This window comes from Capra hircus, chromosome 20, assembly GCF_001704415.2.
Source record: "Capra hircus breed San Clemente chromosome 20, ASM170441v1, whole genome shotgun sequence".
Taxonomy (NCBI): domain Eukaryota; kingdom Metazoa; phylum Chordata; class Mammalia; order Artiodactyla; family Bovidae; genus Capra; species Capra hircus.
In genome coordinates this window covers 3,904,565-3,918,496 of record NC_030827.1, presented here as the reverse complement: position 1 = coordinate 3,918,496, position 13,932 = coordinate 3,904,565, and the positions used below count along the sequence as shown (strand labels likewise).

At 48.1% G+C, this 13,932-nt stretch overlaps 1 protein-coding gene and 1 long non-coding RNA gene across 2 annotated transcripts in view; one reads left to right on the top strand and one right to left on the bottom strand.

The window, feature by feature from the left end:
- The window catches only part of STK10 (serine/threonine kinase 10), a 130,365-nt gene that overhangs the window by 113,145 nt on the left and 3,288 nt on the right, over positions 1-13,932 (top strand). Inside the window, exons 14-18 of the mRNA XM_018065487.1 lie at positions 2,187-2,316; positions 4,214-4,338; positions 6,410-6,598; positions 7,090-7,215; positions 9,815-9,928. Of these exons, the coding sequence (XP_017920976.1) occupies positions 2,187-2,316; positions 4,214-4,338; positions 6,410-6,598; positions 7,090-7,215; positions 9,815-9,928 (684 nt within the window). The remainder of the gene's footprint in view (positions 1-2,186; positions 2,317-4,213; positions 4,339-6,409; positions 6,599-7,089; positions 7,216-9,814; positions 9,929-13,932) is intronic.
- The window catches only part of LOC102187714, a 44,521-nt gene continuing 40,510 nt past the window's right edge, over positions 9,922-13,932 (bottom strand). The window contains exon 3 of the long non-coding RNA XR_001296941.2: positions 9,922-9,991. This is a non-coding gene — a long non-coding RNA (uncharacterized LOC102187714). The remainder of the gene's footprint in view (positions 9,992-13,932) is intronic.

Sequence of the window (13,932 nt, the reverse complement as noted above, 5' to 3'; positions counted from 1 at the left end):
GCCTGTCGTCTTTTGCCTGGACTACTTCAGTAACCTCCCAGCTAGTTTCCTTGAAGCTCTTGCAGCTCTTTTCTGTCATACCAGTTGGTGTGATCAACACGAATTCCAAACCTGATCCAGATCTGATCATGACACCCTCCCCCCAAAGCCCTGGCCTTTAAGCCCTTCGCATGGATAAACCTTCACTTTACCCATCTGACCAGATCAGCCTTCTCGTGTGCTTGCAAGGCCCTGGAGGTCTGGTTCCTGTCCACCTCTCTCAGTCCCCTCTGCTCCAGCCTCACCAGCCTTCTTCCCACTTCATGCTCCCATCTTCTCCCACTTCCTCTGTCCCCGAATGCAAAGAACATTAGAGTCTACCATTACAAATGTATTTGTATTAATATATTATCTAGTTTAGTGTTAACAGCTTACCAGGATAGGTGCTGTTCGTTTTTCCCTTTACAGGGGAAGAAACTAGGGCTCGGAGAGTTGACAGCGCACGGTTAACACTGGGGTCCGAGGCCTCAAGCTGAATCTGGCTCCAGACTCTCTTGCTTTCCTACAGCCTGTCCTGGATGCTCTGATTAGGGGAAGAATGCAGTGCTGGGGAGTGGCGGGGAGACAGGTCCTCCTCCCTTGAGAGGGGAGCAGACTGGCCCTTGGAAACCACTCTGGCAATTGCATCATGAGCCTCAAAAATGTATCAAGAGCCCCCAGAAGCCATCCTTTGGCCTAGATTTTCTGCTTCGAGGGCTAATCTTACAGATGAGTTATCACAGAGGCTCAAGGACATTTAGCTACCAGAATGGGAAGAGCAGCAGTATCTAAAAGAAAATCTATAAGCAACCTCTTATGTATTGGTTTGATAAGTTAGAGTGTAGTTATACCATGAAATATATTCAGCCATTAAAATATATTTTTGATAGAAGGTTACATTATGACGTGGAAAGGTCTTTTTAATAATTTTTACAAATTGTGGAAAATTGACATAAAATTTGATATCTTAGTCATGTTTAAATGATTCTAAGTACATTAACATCATTGTGCATTACCATCACCACGATCCACCCCAGAACTCTGTATCTTTCCCAACAGAAGCTCTGTACCCAGAGTTTAACCAAGAACTCCCCACTACACCCTCTCTCCAGTGCCTGACGACCACCATTCTACTTTCTGTCTTTACAAATTTGACCTCATATAAGTGGAATTACGCATTACTTATCCTCTGGTGTCTGGTTTACTTCACTTACCGCATCCTTAAGGTTCATCTGCATTGTAGCGTGTATAAGGATTTCCTGCCGTTTAAAGCCTGAATAATATTTCACTGTATGTGTACACCACACTGTGTTTATCTGTGTATCTGTTTATGGACACTTGAGTTGTTTCCAATCCCTTGGCTATTGTGAATAATAGGGCCATGAATATGGGTGTATAAATATCTCTTCAAGTCTTTAAAAGTAATTTTTGAAACAATAGATGTAGATACATTTATATAAATGTACCAAAACCAGCTGCTGGCAATGAGTGATAACATTAGTGCAAATTTTAGTTTCTTAACATGTTTCCTAAAGTTTTAAATTTTTTAATTTAGTGTTTTTTTATTGAAGTATACAATGTTGTGTTAGTTTTAGGTATGCAGCGTAGTGATTCAGATATATATGTGTGTGTGATATTCTTTTTCAGATTCTTTTCCCTTGCAGGTTATTACAAAATATTGAGTATCATTCTCTGTGCCATACAGTGGGTCCTTGTGGGTTATCTACATCATAGATGGTAGCTAAAATTTTAAATTTTAGCTTTTACTGTTTATTAAGGAAAACATAGGCACAAATAGGTATAATAATATAATAACCGTAAAGAGTTGGACATGACTGTGTGGCTGAACAACCGCCTGACCCCAGCAGTGATCAGCCCCTATCTGCTCACTTCCCCACCCTACTGTATTATTTTGAATTGACCCCCAGACCTCATATGATTTCACCTGTAAGTACCTCAATATGCATCTCTAAGAAAATAACAACAAAACCAAAAACACACTTAAAATGTTTGAAAAAATTTTTTTGGCCCTGCCATGTGTCTTGTGGGGTTTTAGTTCCCTGAGCAGGATTGAACCCTGGCCCTGGGCAGAGAGAAGAGTGGAGTCCTAGCCACTGGACCACCAGGGAATTCTCACCCCTAAAATTGTGAATACCCAACCTTAACAGGACCGGGAGTTCGTGGCCAAGCAGAAGGAAGACCTGGAGCTGGCGATGAAGAGGATCACGGCCGACAACAGGCGGGAGATCTGCGACAAGGAGCGCGAGTGCCTCACGAGGAAGCAGGAGCTCCTGCGAGGTGGGTGCCTAGAGCGGGGGTGCAGGTCGGGCCTGAACGGACGGCCCAGCCCTGGGCGGGAACGGACGCTGGGACTTGTCCACCCTCAGACCAGACATCAGCCTCGTGGTGAGACAGGAGGAAAACCCCCACTGAAGTCAAGACTGAGGCAGAGATACCATTATCAATAACACGATTTAACATGCTGGCACACGGCAAGGAGGAAGGAGAAAAGGAAGCGACGCAGAATGGGTGGGAGCTGTATCAGTGGATCAGTGAGCCGGTCGGCGGGGTGGGGAGGTGCGGACAGAATCCAGAGCCCCTCAGAGCAGCCGTGTCCCGTGTTGAACGCCTCCTCTGCCAGGCCGTGTGCCTCCACCTTGTACCTTCACCACATCGTACCCTCTCAAGCCCACAAGGCAGGCCCTGCGTTTGCCCGTTTTTGGAGACGAGGAAACCGAGGCGCGGAGAGCAGCCGTGCTTTGGCCAGAGCGGCACTGCTCGCGAGCGGCCGCGTGGGCCTTGGATGCAGACCTCTCGAAGCCACGGCCTTCCGGCCCCCGCCGGGGTGGGGTTTTGGCAGCTTTGGTGCTGGCGGGCCCCTCCCAGCTCGGGACTGTGCAGCGGCAACAGTGCGCGTCCCCGCCCGGGGGAGGGGGCAGAGGGGCGCCTGGAAACTGGCGAGCTCGCGCCTCTGGGCGACGGCCTTCGGCGCGCAGAGCTCCGCTGGGAGGCTCTGGGTAGGGCGCTCCGCAGGACGCAGGGCTTGGGGTCTTTATATAGCCCCCAGGCTGTCTTTTTATGGCCAGCAGATGTTGGGTACAATTTTACGGGGTATGGAAAGCAAGCAGGCTCCAAATGGCTAGAACTCTGTGGGCTGAACTCCGTTTACAGCAGCTGGCTGAGTGAAAACTGGACTTTGGTGCCTGTGGGCTGTGGGCCTAAAGAGGTGAACATAGGACTGATACCCGAGTGCTGTTTCTGGCTCATCATTATACCGGGGACTGCAGCCAGGACTCCGAGGGCCAGGGCAGTTAAACGCTGTGAGCCAGTACTTAGCGTGGACCAAGCAAAATGAGTCCTTGGTATTCCGACATCCTGAACAGAGCCACGGGTGTTTGGGAAAAGTTCCTTCCCCTTGCTTCCTTTTCTTATCATGTGATGGTCTGTAAGAACCATCCTACTTGTGGGACTGTGGTTCTGATTGGTTTGGAAGCCAAATCGCTGCTTCGGTGTCCTGTGGGCAGATGCTGGCTTTCATGGGACAGGAGGGAAGCAAAATAGATGGAACTTTCACAGTGGGCTGAGCAGGACCGGCTACGTCTTGCAGGGCGTGATGTTCTCCATCTGACCCCACCTCCCTGCCCTGTAGTACTAATGGACTTCCAGTGATAAAATGCCAGGTACTATTCCAGAATGCATAGAGGGGATGTGGAGGGTCCCATCCATTTTTCAAAGTAGGATATAGTCATACCTGTCATACCTTCTTCAGGAGGTTTCCACATGAGCGCTTCCCATCTGCCCCTTAGGGAAGCACAGGCGCAGTGCAGACAGAATGTAACAGTGTCTTCCAAGGATATTTCTCCCTCCATGGTATGCCATTTGGCAGAGGTGGGAGATGGGGCCTGAAGCAGTCTTTTTGTCCATCCCAAACCCCAGTGATATGGCTGGGTTCTAGCCTATGTCTCTGGTTTCTCCGGCTCCTGACGCCCTGACACTCCAAACACTTCCTGCTGTATGCTGCGGGGAGCTCTCACCCGAGGTGCTGAGGAAATTCCTAGCTGGTGGCTCAGCCAACATAGGCTGATGAGGCAGCGCCATCACCAGCTGCGGTGTGACGAGACCAGGCTCGGGAGTGGAGGGGAGGGCCTGGGGGCTCTGGCCATCTGCACCTCACTGGGTGCTGTGTCCGCTGCAGACCGGGAGGCGGCGCTGTGGGAGATGGAGGAGCATCACCTGCAGGAGAGGCACCAGCTGGTGAAGCAGCAGCTCAAAGACCAGTACTTCCTCCAGCGGCACGAGCTGCTGCGCAAGCATGAGAAGGTGAGGCTGCGAGCCCGCGGTTCCCGGGCTGCCCCTGGGGGGCCGGGAGGCCACCCCGCGCATCTCTCAGAGGAGCCGGGTGGCCACAGGGAGGCTCGAGAGGTTCTCGGCGATGTCCTGCCTCAGATCCAGGGGCCAGGAATCATGGAAGCTCCCTCCCTGACCCTGACGCCTGACGCATATGTCTCACTTTCTCCCCCTTTTTCCTTTCTTTCGTCCTGCCCTCCTTTCCACTTTCACTTTGTCTTTCCCATGCATTCTCTCAGAATACTTTTTACTTTCTTTGGTTATAATTGATTTACAATGTTGTGTTAATTTCTGCTGGACAGCAGAGTGACTCACACACATAGAGACACATACACAGTCTTTTTTTATAGTCTTTTCCATTATGGTTTCTCCCGGGAGGTTGGATATAGATCCGTGTGCTGTACAGTAGGACCTTGCTGTTTATGCATTCTGAATGTAATAGTTTGCATCTGCTAACCCCCAAACCCCAGTCAATCCCTGTCCATCCCTCCCACCCCCACCCCCGCTCTTGGCAGCTATTCTCTGAGTAAACTCTATTCTCTGAGTTTGTTTCTGTTTTGTAGACAGGTTCATTTGTGCCCTTATTTTAGATTCCACATGTAAGTGATATCATTTGGTATTTGTCTCTCCACTTAGTATGGTAACCTCTAGGTCTGTCCATGCTGCTGCAAAAGGCATTACTTTGTGTTTTTATGGCTGAGTAGTATTCCACTGGATACGTGTGCACATCTTCTTTATCCATGCCTCTGTCAGTGGACATTTAGGTTGCTTCCGTGTCTTCACTATTATAAAGAGTGCTGCTGTGAACATAGGGGTGCATGTATCTTTTTGAATTATAGTGTTGTCTCCCGAAGAGTGGGATTGACGGATCATATGGTAGCTCTTAGTTTTTTGAGGAACTTCCATACTGTTCTCCATAGTGGCTATACTGACTTACATTCCCACCGACAGTGTAGGGCTGTTCCCTTTCCTCCACACCCTCTCTAGCATTTGTTATTTGTAGACAGTTTAATGATGGCCATTCTGACAAATGTGAAGTAGTACCTCATTGTAGTTTTGATTTGCATTGTTGAAGATTGTAGGTGTGGAGGTTTATTTCTGGGCTTTAGTCTGTTCCATTGATCCATATATCTGTTTTTGTACCAATACCACGCTGTCCTTTTTATTTTTTGGATAGACTTATTTTTATTTTATTTTATTGTTTATCTCACAGCCTGTGGGATCTTAGTTTCCTGACCAAGGATCAAACTGGGCCCTTGGCAGTGAAATCTCAGGAGTCCTAACCACTGGACTGCCATAGATTTCCCAGTACCACACAGTTTTTATTACTGTAGCTTTCTACTATTGTCTGAAGTCTTTCAAAATACATTCAAGTCTCAACTTAAATACTGCTTCTGCCAGGAAGCTTTCCCTAACCTCCCCAGCCCAGAGAAGGGCCCCTTCTGTGTGGCTGGAGCACTCTACTTCTGTGCAATTGTCTTGGTTTAGTCCCTTTAGTGGGGACAGAGACAGGTTAAACTGAGATCTGGTGTGGGTTATTACAACTCCTAACCTAAGTACAGTGTTGGAAGTCAGCCCAAGGCTGTGGCAGTTTGGAATAAACATGCCCTACCTGGCTAGAAAGTCAGGGGAGGCTTCTTAGAAGTGATGCCTGTGCTAAGTTTTGAAATACAAGTGTTAGGTGAAGGAAAATATTCAAATTTATCAAGACTTTAAAAAATATGAATTGACACCTATCAATAATGAGGAACCATCCCATTAATGTACATTTTGCTCTGAGATAATAGCTCAGGATAGCATGCTACCAATTGGTTAAATGAGAAGGCATTCCGAAGGTAAGACTCTAAAACATTATTGATGGTAATTTTAAAATTGAAAATAGAAAATGTTACTTAAGAGAGAAGTCAAATGATGCGAGCCTTGTTGTGAGCATTCTGAACCACGCGGGTCCTGGGCTCCTGAGTGGCGCGTGGCAGCCCTGACCTCTGATTTCACCTGTGTGCGTGAAGCAGCTGACCTTGTCCCCTCTGGGTGTCCCTCTCAGGAGCGCGAGCAGATGCAGCGCTACAACCAGCGCATGATTGAGCAGCTGAAGGTGCGGCAGCAGCAGGAGAAGGCGCGGCTGCCCAAGATTCAGAGAAGTGAGGGCAAGACGCGCATGGCCATGTACAAGAAGAGCCTCCACATCAACGGAGGGGGCAGCGCCGCTGAGCAGCGCGAGAAGATCAAACAGGTCGGGGACCTGGGGTGTCACGGAGTGGGGCCAGACCCAGGAGTGGTGGGGCCTGAATCTTACACATTCAGGGGAGTGTAAGATGGAGCAGAGTCTTGGAAAGAGGAGTGGAATGGAAGCCTCACGCTGGCGCCCTCTGGTGGATAGGAAGAGGCTTGGCGCTGCTTTCTGATGCACGCTCCCTGCCACACTCCTGGGCTTCCGTCCTGCAGCTGCTTCCACCTTTTCATCTACTGAGACCCCCACTCACAAGTCACCCAGGGGGCTCGGGCACATGGAGTCGGTGACCCTGGACTCCTGTGATTCCTGCCTCCTCCACACACTGTCCTAGCGCGTCTGTGTCCCCGCCAGTCTGTGGGCTCCTTGAAGGCGGGGCTGGGAGGACTTCACACAGGGGGCCCTGCCTGAGTGGCGCAGGACACTGCCTGTGTACACTCTGGCCCCTTGGGGCGTCTCCCTGAGGGAGGGACCTCGCTTGTTCTCGGTTGCAGTTCTCCCAGCAGGAAGAGAAGAGGCAGAAGGCAGAGCGGCTGCAGCAGCAGCAGAAACATGAGAACCAGATGCGGGACATGCTGGCCCAGTGTGAGAGCAACATGAGTGAGCTGCAGCAGCTGCAGGTACCGCCCCCTGCCCCACCGTGCTCGCCCCCGTCTCCCCGGGGGCACGCAGCTCTCTGGGGGTCTTGGGACCCGACAGACAGGGGAGCTCCGGGTGGAGCTGTTTCCATCCTGCTGTTCTCTGTGATGTCGGTCACGTCATGTCCCCCTCCTGTGCCATAGTTTCCACATTTATAAAATAGGTGTGGGGCAAGGGTGATGACTCCTATTTGTAGAACTGGAGTGAGGCTTTGTGAATGAGATGGCAGAGCTGAGCCAAGAGCGCTATGCCCAGGGCCTGGCAGTGGGCATGATGCTGGCCTGCTTGGTCATCCCTGTGTCTTTAGAAAAGGTGTTCCAATAACCCTAATACCAAAACCAGACATTACAAGGAGAAAAACTACAGATCAGTATCTCTCATGAGCACAGATGCACAAATCCCCGATGAAATGTTAGCAAACAGAATTTAAAAATACATAAAAAGAAGTATATACCATGACCAGGTGGGATTTACCCCCCAGGGTTGGTGCAGTATACAAAAATGAGTTAATGTAATCCATGACATCAGCAGGCTAAAGAAGAAAAATCACATGATCATATCATCAGTAGATACAGAAAACGCATTTGACAGAGGCTGACACCTGCTTATGTTAATTAGCAGAAGGGAACTTCCTTAACTTGATAAAGAGTATCTACAGAAACCTACAGCTACCATTATTCTTGATGGTAAGAAGCTCAAATTTTTCCCATAAAGTCAGGAAAAGGAATCCCGATATTGCCAAGCTGGTGTGACCCCCTTCCCTGGGGAGATCCTTGACCTCTTCAAGTTTCTCAAATCCCAATCGAGTTTGCCTCACCCTAAGGGCCCTTGCCCAGGAGTTGGTAGTTGGAGCCCCCTTGTGGTGGAGCGAGGCATTGTGCTACCTGACATGCACCGACGCTCGCGTCTGTGACCTCAGGAAACTCTTGAGGCTGTGAGATCCACCTGGCAATTTCTCGAAGGGCAGAGGGCTGTGGAGGAAACACCGCAGGTGTTGAAGCCTGGCAGGCGGGGGCTCTGCTGCTCGTTGCTGTGTGAGCTTGAGCCAGCCCACTCACCTTCTGTATTTATGTTCCCACCCCTGCCTCATGGGGTTACTGTGAGGACCAACTGAGAGAAGCTGTAGAGAGCTCGCAGCCAGCTCTGGGCAGGCCGGAAGTTCTCAAGGCGGCCATGAGCATTGTTCCCAACCAAGGCGGTTTCTAAATTCCTAGAACCCTTGAGCTTGAAACCGCAGGTAAAAGTCCCCCAAGCAGTTCTACTCCCCCAGCCCAGGAGGGTGGAGGTGTCTGGATAAAGGCGCTTTCCCCCTGCTTTATAAACGCACGATAAGCTGCAGGATTGATTCTCTGAGGAACCAACAGGGAACTGTCCCTGCTGTCCCTGCGGGAGGCTCCAGGTTCAGTTTTGTGAGGCAGATAACTTGCCTCATAGAGAGAGCAGTGATGTTGGCAAGCCTCAGGCAGGTCCACGGCCCTTATCCCTTGTCACAGATCTCTCCTGGAGGGATGGTATGTGACACAGAAAATTATATAACTTACATAGATACAAAATGTTTATACATACAGATTATCTCATCTCACGCTGCCATAACAAAACACCAGAGACCGGCTGGCTTAAACAACAGGAGTTTATTTTCTTACAGTTTTGGAGCCTGGGAACCAGAGATCAGCCTTGCCAGCATGGTTGGGTTCCGGGGGAGTGGATGCCTTCTTGCTGTGTCCTCACGTGGCAGAGAGATAGGAGAGAGAAGGGGGGAGAGAGGAGAGGGGAGCAGAGGGATGGAGACAGGGACGGAGCACTCTAGCATGTGAGCTCTCTGGTTTCTTCCTGACTCACCCCGGCGTGAGGGCCCAATCCTCCTGGTCTCACTAAACCTCCTTCTCTCCCAAAGGCCCCGTATCTCCAAACACCATCACACTGGACATTACAGATTCAACATAATGAATTTTAGGGAGAAACAATTCAGTATACGGCACAGATGTTTAAGAAAATGCTATTTGTAACAGTGAAGATTAAGAGCAACCCAAGCTGGCCAAAAATACGGGAATGTTTAAATTAGATAAAGCCATACTGTAAGATACTCCGTAGGAATTAAACATCATGATTATAAAAAATGTTAATTCTTTGTAGAACTGTTTACATTATAATGTAAACAGGGAGGCAGGTTTCAGAATTTTATATACAGGGTGGGCCAAACAACACACAGGACAGAGCCTGACAGGAAATATATCTAAAATTCTGTAGTGGTTGCCTCTGTGTGGTACAATTAGGGCACATATTTACTGTTAATGGTTTTATTGTTTTGTTAAAACAACGTATCTGTTCATGTTGAAAAATTCAAACAATGCAGGAAGCACAAAGAAAGCTGCGAAACTGCTAGAGATCCTGTTACACAATAAAACCTATTAATGGTAATATTCTGGAGTATTCTTCCAGGCACCTTTTGGTGCATTTGTATTCATGTGTGTAGAGTTTTGTATAAGTGGGGCTTATAATCAAGAAGACCTAAGTGCACGATGCTGGTGCCTCATGGTGTGTCTCAGCCCTCTTACCTGTCCTGCCTGGAATATGTTCCAGAATGAAAAGTGTCACCTCCTGATAGAGCACGAAGCCCAGAAGCTGAAGGCCCTGGACGAGAGCCATAACCAGAACCTGAAGGAATGGCGGGACAAGCTCCGGCCGCGCAAAAAGGTAGCTGAGTCTGGGCTGGCGGGCTTGTGGAGGGCTCTGCTTCACTGGACCACCGGTGTCTGCCTAGGATGCGGGTGGAGATACAGATACGGATGAGATTCAGACTTGAGGGTTTATTTTAAGGAACTGGCTCACCTGATGGTTGGGGCTGTCAGTCTGAAACCTGCTGGGCAGACTGCAGGCTGGAGAGCCAGAGAGAGTTGATGTTGTGGTCCTGAGCACCAGGGCAGTCCAGAGGCATAGTCCTCTCCACAGTGGGGCTTCAGGCTTGCCTCTTAAGGCCTGCAGCTGACTGAGGCCCACCCATATTATGGCAGGTAAGCTGCTCTAATCAGAGTCTACTGAGTTACCTGTTAATCACATCTAAAAAATTCCTTCACAGTGCCACCTGGACTGGTGTTTGACCAAACAGCTGGTTACTGTGGCTTTGCCAGGTTGACAGATAAATTAATCGCTACAGGGCCTCAGTGTGGTTATCTGTAAAGTGAAAATATGAATATCATACAGTGTTACGTGGAAAGTCCCTAGGCCACAGTACAGGCCAGGGACAGACTCATTTCCTTCCGTTCTAAACTGAGGATGAAGCTGCCCTAGCTGTCCTTGATTCTCTGTCCTTAAGCCCTGAGGTCTGTTCTGTGGTCATCTTCAGCTCTACCTGCTCTAACTGAGGTCTGGCCAGGAGGCGGCTGCCCACCTCTGCCTGAGTGGCCTTGGAAGTCCTTGAGTTGAGGCCTCCCTCCCTGTGCTAATGGAGATTTCTGGCTGGAAGCTGGCCAAGGCCCCAGACCTTCCGATTAAAAGGTCCACACTTACTTGTAACCACACGTGGTCTGCTGGGACTTGTGATACTTGACACTCAAATCAATAATACTGCTGACATAGGTTCCCTCTGGCATCAGAAGTAAATGCCTGGTACTCTTACCCAGCGGTTCTGTATGCTTTGCACATCCTGAGAGAATCTGAAAGTGAACGGTGACATTGCCTCCAGCAACTGCATCAGTTCCCAGACTGCTTGGGGGGTGAGGGGGGTGCCTGGATTTAGGGAGGTATTCCAAGTGTGTGTTTGGTGAGCTGGTATTGGATTTTGCTGGTGGTGGCTGCCTCTTTTCCTGAATTCTTTGTAGATGCATTCTCTCCTTTAACCTTTTTTTTTTTTCCATTTACCTGGGTTGCTGGTGGGACACTGACCCGGAGGTGATGATTTTCATTCTAGAATAAATGTTTGTTACACTCTTGGATTTCCAGCAGCAGCTTTGAGCTGTGGCCCATGTTGGGGGAGTCAGGGGAGAAGATGGTACCTTGTGGAGTATTTTTAGAAAAATTCAAATTTATTTCAGTAAGCATAGAATGTCTGGTGAATTCAATAAGGTGTTGCTTGGGTCATAGTTAACATCGAATGTGGCCTCAGACAAGCCTTTCCTCCTGAACCTTGCTTTTGACGGCTATAAGATGAAGATAACATTTCTTCCCTTAAGCAGGTGTTTTAAGGCCTGTTCCCATGGGCCAAATGTGGCCCACCACCTGCATTTGTAAATAAAGGTTTACTGGAGCACAGCCATGCACATACATTTACATACCATCTACGGCTGATTTTATACTACAGCAGTGGTTGAGCAGTCTTACCAGAGATCTTAATGTCTGCAAAGCTGGAATATTTATAGTCTGGCCCTTTACAGAAGGATTGCTGACGGCCCTGGGTTACATAGAGGACATAGAGGTTGTATAGGGGTAAAAGAGAGGAGTGCTTAAGAGGATAGGTTCTGAAGTAAGACAAACATGGGAGAAAGTCTTTGCTCCCCCATTACTAGCTGTGAGACCCTAGGCAGTTACTAAACCTTTCTGTGCTAAAATAAAAGTGGTAGCTGATGACTTGCAGGCTGAAACTGGCTTACAGAGAGGTTTGGCCAACAGACAGCAATTTAAAGACTTTTCTGAGTTACCAATCTTTTAAGTATAAGGAAATTTTACATAAAAACCTGGATTTCCAGTTTCTTTTGAAAACTTAGGAGCTCTAGCAACACTGGGCCCGTCATACCACATGACAGCCATCAGCTGGAGCTGGGAAGACAGTGTCCCTTCCCCATCTTTCCTTTTAGGTAGAACTCACTAGAATTTAGTACTGTTGAAGGAACATGAGCTTAAGGGGGTAAGTTTGCTGAGACTATTTCAGGGCATCAAAGAATAGTTTTAAAAAGAGACAGAATGCTGGTCAATTTCTGTGAATGGTTACTTCTATAATGAAAGCAAGTAATAATGAAGCCACATTTACTGAGTAACCCATGTGTGCCTGACTTTGCAGAGTGTTTCAGAGCCTGAACTCTAAAGTTAGACCCATCTTGCTTCTGCCCCCATGTAGCTGAATGACCTTGGGCAGTGACCTAAACTCTCTGAGCCTCAGTCTCTCCATCTATAAAATGGGGATAATAGTATCTATCTCATAGAGTGAAGGTTAAATAACCTGTAATACACTTAGCATAGTATGTGACATGCAAGAAGTACTCAGTAGTTACAGCCCATTAGTTTTTTAAAATATATATATATATTTGATGTGCACCATTTTTAAAGTGTTTGAATTTGTTACAGTGTTGCTTCTGTTTTATGCTTTGGTTTTTTGGCCTCAAGGCACATAAGATCTCACGTGCAAGTCCAACCAGCGATTGGGCCCGCACCCACCGCACTGGAAGGCGAAGTCCTAACCACTGGACGATGAGGGGGAAATCCCAGCCCATTGGTTTTTAATTTAATCTTTTCAAGTGCCCTGCCAGGAAGACAGTGAGATTGCCATTTTACTCGAGAGGAAACAGACCTGGGGAGGAAACGTAACATGCAGAGGCCCACCCAGCTGCTAATGGAGCTGAATCCCATTTGACTATAAAGCCCCTGCTTTTTTCCTCTGCACTCTGCTTCCTTTTTTTCTTTTTTTGGTCTTCTGGTATGATTTCCTTATTCAGTCGTGTCCGACTCTTTGCGACCCCATGAACCACAGCACGCCAGGCCTCCCTGTCCATCACCAATTCTCAGAGTCTACCCAAACCCGTGTCCATTGAGTCAGTGATGCCATCCAACCAGCTCATCCTCTGTCATCCCCTTCTCCTCCTGCCCTCAATCTTTCCCAGCATCATGGTCTTTTCAAATGAGTCAGCTCTTTGTATCAGGTGGCCAAAGTATTGGAGTTTCAGCTTCAACATCAGTCCTTCCAGTGAACACCCAGGACTGATCTCCTTTAGGATGGACTGAGTCTTCTCCAACACCACAGTTCAAAAGCATCAATTCTTCGGCGCTCAGATTTCTTTATAGTCCAACCCTCACATCCATATATGACTACTGGAAAAACCACAGCCTTGACTAGATAGACCTTTGTTGTAATGTCTCTGCTTTTTAATATGCTATCTGGGTTGGCCATAACTTTCCTTCCAAAGAGTAAGCATCTTTTAATTTCATGGCTGCAATCATCATCTGCAGTGATTTTGGAGCCCCCCAAAATAAAGTCAGCCACTGTTTCCCTGTCTATTTCCCATGAAGTGATGGGTCCGGATGCCATGATCTTCGTTTTCTGAATGTTGAGCTTTAAGCCAACTTTTTCTCTCTCCTCTGTCACTTTCATCAAGAGGCTCTTTAGTTCTTCACTTTCTGCCGTAAGGGTGGTGTCATCTGCATATCTGAGGTCACTGATATTTCTCCCAGCAATCTTACTTCAGTGTTATACTTGGATAGTTTTAGAGGAACTTTTTAAAACTTTTTAATGGAAGGATAATTACAGTGTTGTGTTGGTTTCTGCCATACATCAACATGGATCAGCCATAGGTATACATATGTCCCCTCTCTCTGGAGCCTCCCTCCCACCCCTCTAGCTTGTCACAGAGCCCCAGTTTGAGTTCCCTGAGTCATACAGCAAATTCCCACTGGCTATTTTATGTTTTACATGCTGCTGTTGCTAAGTCGCTTCAGTCGTGTCCAACTCTATGCAACCCCATAGACGGCAGCCCACCAGGCTCTGCCGTCCC